Below are 4,575 nucleotides of genomic sequence, written 5' to 3'. Positions count from 1 at the left end.
CTGCCCTTTCTTATACTGGAAGCCAGGTGGAGTCAATTCACAAAAGACAAGTGATAAAGTCCTACAATACCTTTTTTTTTTTTTCACAATTAAAAGTACATACATACAGACATTAAATAAATGAATGAATTAATACATAAATAAACAGAAATACAAAATATATAAAAATATGACATATGAACAGATCAAGCACCAGTCCAAAGCAGTTTTAGACCAATATGTTGGTTTATTTTCATGTAAAAGATAACAGGGATGGATATTTTACTGAAGTGTTATGGATTATAGTCTCATATTTCGGCAAGGAGTGATGGTTGAAAGTTAAAACACCTTAATGATGGACTTGTTTCTTAAAAACACAGTTTTGTCTTTTTGCTTCACAATATGTTAACTGATGGACTGAGTGGTATGGATTGCTCGCGGATTATTGTGATGTTTTTATCAGCTGTTTGGACTCTCATTCTGACGGCACCCATTCACTGCAGAAGATCCATTACTGAGCAAGTGATGAAATGCTAAATTTCTCCAAATCTTTTCCCATAAAGAAACAACCTCATCTACATCTTGGATTGGTGAACTATTCATTTAGTGTATATTTCAAAACAGATCTGAATGGATTTTGCATTTTGTAAAAATCTGCATTCTGGAATTCTATAGAACTAGACTGAAAACAGTCTAGGAATCAGATTATGAGCCATTACTGAGATTAAAATCCGTTTTTGGTAAATTTGGCAACAGCAACATTTTTAATGCAGCACAAATGCAAGGTCATCTCATCACACAGCTTTTAACATCCTTACACAGCACTCATCAAACCTGTTTATGCATTCAGATCTATTGAAGGACTGGATGCACTCTTAAAAATGTTGGGTTAGAAATAACCCAATTATAACCCAACCGCTGGATCAATATTGCACCAGACCAACAGTAGTTATTTTGACCCAGCAAGATGGGTTGGTCATATTTAACCCAACAGATGAGTTAAATATTCTAACCAAATGCTGGGTAAAACTAATTACAATTATGGGTTGATTTAACTACATATTAGTTATATAGTGTACCCAAATGCTGGGTCAAATTAATTACAATTATGGGTTGATTTAACTACATATTAGTTATATAGTGTACCCAAATGCTGGGTCAAATTAATTACAATTATGGGTTGATTTAACTACATATTATGCTGGGTAAAATGAACCCATATGCTAGATTAAGTCTAACACATTACAGTACAATTTAGAAAATAAATAGCAATTGACTACCCATTTAAAACTGTTAAACTACAAACCTAGAACAGAATACATGCGAGATTTAGGCATATATTATGCAATAAACACTTAAACAATACAAAAACAAAACAATGGAATCTTTGAAAATTTTTATTACATTATTATTATTATTTTATTACATTTTATTATTATTATTGTTACTAAATCGACAATATACTGGAACTAGTGCAGTTCCTAACAATATACTTGAACTGGTGCAGTTCACTCAAGTTGGAACACATCCAGAGCAAAACACTCGACCATGTATAGTGACCACTTTCACACCGCGGCCACGGCCAACTTTGTATGTTGTAGGGGGGAGTAATCCTGGCAGCTGCCTCAGGGCGAGTTCCCCAACGCCATCTGTAGGAAGACATAGGTGTCAATACGATGTGAAATAGCATACCTTTGATTTCACAATACCCGCAATTTCATCGCATAAATATCCCACATATTCCATAGCATTCCCTGCATTTACAAGATCTGCTGACAATATATTACCTGGTGTTAAACCATGCAGGGGCAATGTTAGCTTCCCTCCTGTTTTGCCAGGTACAGGACCTTCTCTGCATAAATGGGTAGCCAAGTTTCAAAAAGCTTGGATGCAGCATCCCCATGTAGGACAAGAAAGTCCTGTGCAATCTATAAAATGAAAAACACATTTTTAAATTCCAATTCAATGTGGCACACTAATAAAACGATATAAACAATGTATCCTCATATGTAAGATCATTTTCCCCTATACCTACCATGCCTTTGGTCATTAGGCAAGGGAACTCTTCAAGGATTTGATCAATAGTCCAACTGTTGTCTCTGATCCACTTTGCCCTGTAGACTGCCGTGTTTTCCATATAGGTTTCTATCTGGCTGAGGGGCTGAGAATTGTCTCTCAACCATTCTTTTAACTGTGACGCACTTTCGTCTGATATAGTACATTCTGTAAAGAACAACAAAGTTGTCAGTCACTATGGATATATGGAAATATGGATGTTTTGCTTCATCAAATCATTTTTTTTTATTTAATAATTACCTGGTATGAGAGGCCTTGCAAGAGCAGCATCATCTGGCGTTTGTGGTGATGTCATCTGTGCCATGCTCCGCGACCTGCTGGTTGATCTCAGCCGCTTCCTGATGTTCCGCAGCCTTTCCTCTAGGAATCCAGTGGCTGGCCGGTGGCTCCGTCCTGGGGTGTACCATATTTCCTGCCAAGAAATCGAAATCTTTAATGAATAGAGATGAGGCACGTTTTACTGACAGCATGTGCTACGGTTAGAACAGGGTTTGTCTGTACGTCTGTCTGTCCCCAGAGAAGTAGATCAATTATTGTTCCTGCTGCTTAGTGCATAACAGCGGGCATCAAACAGCACAGAAATGTTTCAAGGAGGAGTGAGCTGTATTTTGTCTGTTAACTGACTGTTTTAGCTTTTACGTTGAATGTATGCTTCTCCACGCTCCGTTGCCAAAAACAACAGTGCGTCGAGGAACTTCCAGCCAAATTTAGCCTAAATTAAAGCCTCAAATTCCCAATTATTTATTTACAACTTTTCAAAGGACCTGCGGGACAATAATTTTCACATGTACGAACCCTAGTGTCTATTCTTTGGTGATGATTCGCCAGAAACAGGAGATCTAAATTGGAGATCTAGCAAAAACAGAAGGGGGAATGTTGTAGAGCCCTCGGCTGACTCTTAACTAAGTTAAGTTCAATTTAAATGGATTGCAACTAAAAAAAAAAAAAAGAAAAAAAAAAATCAAACTGAATCAGTTTGAGGATCATGACAACCCAAATAAATATCTCAATGACATTTTTCAAAAAACACTCACGCTGCCACTGCTTGATGAGTCTTTCAAACAGGCAAATGACTGAACCAAACCCAATGCCAGTGCCTTTTTGGTTTCTGATGTAGGGCTGTAAAACAGAAAAAGCTTTTTTAATTTAAGTAAAATGAAAGTACACGTTGTACTTGTTATTTATGTTGAAACATGTTAATTCAATTTCAAAATAGGAATGTTGGCGTATTTAACAGGAACCCTATTCTATATATAAAAAAATAAATAAATTACTTCTCTCCAAACTTCTCAATGAGGTACGACACCAAGATACGGACGAGGAGACGTCTCTGACTAGTTGTGATGACATTATCTTCATCAAGGCTCTCAACAATTTCCTTGCCATCATGTAAGCCTGTAAGAATCTGCCGGACATCCTGAGAAAATTTACACAAGAGACAACATTGCAGATCTCTTACTTTATGAAGTGAAGGATGATGCGAATTCAAATCGATATCACCATTATTTCAAACCTTTGCCTTGATTTCAAATAATGAACAGTTATGACAAAGGTGTCCATTGATCTGAAACAAACAAAAAAAGAGCTTAATTAAGCAAAAATACAATTTCTATTGCATTACCTATTCATATGTCACCATGCAAAAGCAATGCAGACTATAACAGCAGAATATAATCCAATTTGAATAACGTTACCAGCTAATTTAGGCCTATTTTATTTAGCATCACAAAATCCTTCTCTTTTTACAATTCATGACAAATTGTATACATGTAAATTCTAAATTGTCTATGTTCTTACTGCACAATAATATGTGTGGCTGCTCACAGCATAGCTTTCAGAGCACATAAATATATTATATATTTCTTAATGTCACAGGCCCCGCGCAGAAGGCAAAATAGACAAGACTGACAGTTCTGCAAAATAAGTGCATCCGATATTTATATGTAATAGATCACTTAATAAACCAAACACAAATTTGAAGTAAACTCATAATGAACACTATAACCTTAACTGGAATCAATTTGAATCGAATTAACGTTACCGTAAACGCATTTCACAATTACCTCGTGTTACAGCGTTCACAAAATGGAGGACAGTCTGCATTATGTGCATATCAACATATTCACAAACGTCATTACCCGAATTATCTGCGGTATGAACATATACATTTGCATTACAGATCTCGTGTGCATATTATCAAGTTGTAACAATAATACCTGCAAAATAACAGGAAAAATTGATGCGGAAATATCCGTGTCACGTCGCACCAAACGCTCAGCAGATGTAATGGCGCGCAAGTGCATATACGTTCCTAATTTGAGAGTCTTCTTCTTTTAGAGTTTTTTGGCGGTAACTTGGCACACAATGATATGGTGCATTGCCACCAACTGGTATGAAGTGTGGAACTGAATGACTATTTCTTTATTACAAACGAAAAAAAAAAATCTTAAATCCTCAATCATATTAATTATTCTAAAATAATGAAAAACAATTACATAACATTTATCTTTAGAATTTTTC

The 4,575-nt window shown here is 35.8% G+C and overlaps 1 protein-coding gene across 1 annotated transcript; it reads right to left on the bottom strand.

The window, feature by feature from the left end:
• Positions 1 to 1,425: 1,425 nt before the first annotated feature.
• Positions 1,426 to 4,358, bottom strand: LOC306852907 (uncharacterized protein; the record flags this gene model as incomplete). Its single annotated transcript, XM_079390024.1, has 8 exons — positions 1,426 to 1,628; positions 1,767 to 1,907; positions 2,015 to 2,202; positions 2,296 to 2,467; positions 3,090 to 3,174; positions 3,330 to 3,472; positions 3,569 to 3,619; positions 4,272 to 4,358. 7 exons carry the CDS (start codon positions 4,356 to 4,358, stop codon positions 1,794 to 1,796), a joined length of 840 nt encoding a protein of 279 aa, XP_079246150.1. The 3' UTR covers positions 1,426 to 1,628; positions 1,767 to 1,793.
• Between the last annotated feature and the right edge of the window lie 217 nt (positions 4,359 to 4,575).

Source organism: Barbus barbus, assembly GCF_936440315.1.
Source record: "Barbus barbus genome assembly, chromosome: 33".
Taxonomy (NCBI): Eukaryota; Metazoa; Chordata; class Actinopteri; order Cypriniformes; family Cyprinidae; genus Barbus; species Barbus barbus.
The sequence above is the reverse complement of the archived record's forward strand: the minus strand, read 5'-3'. Positions and strand labels throughout refer to the sequence as shown.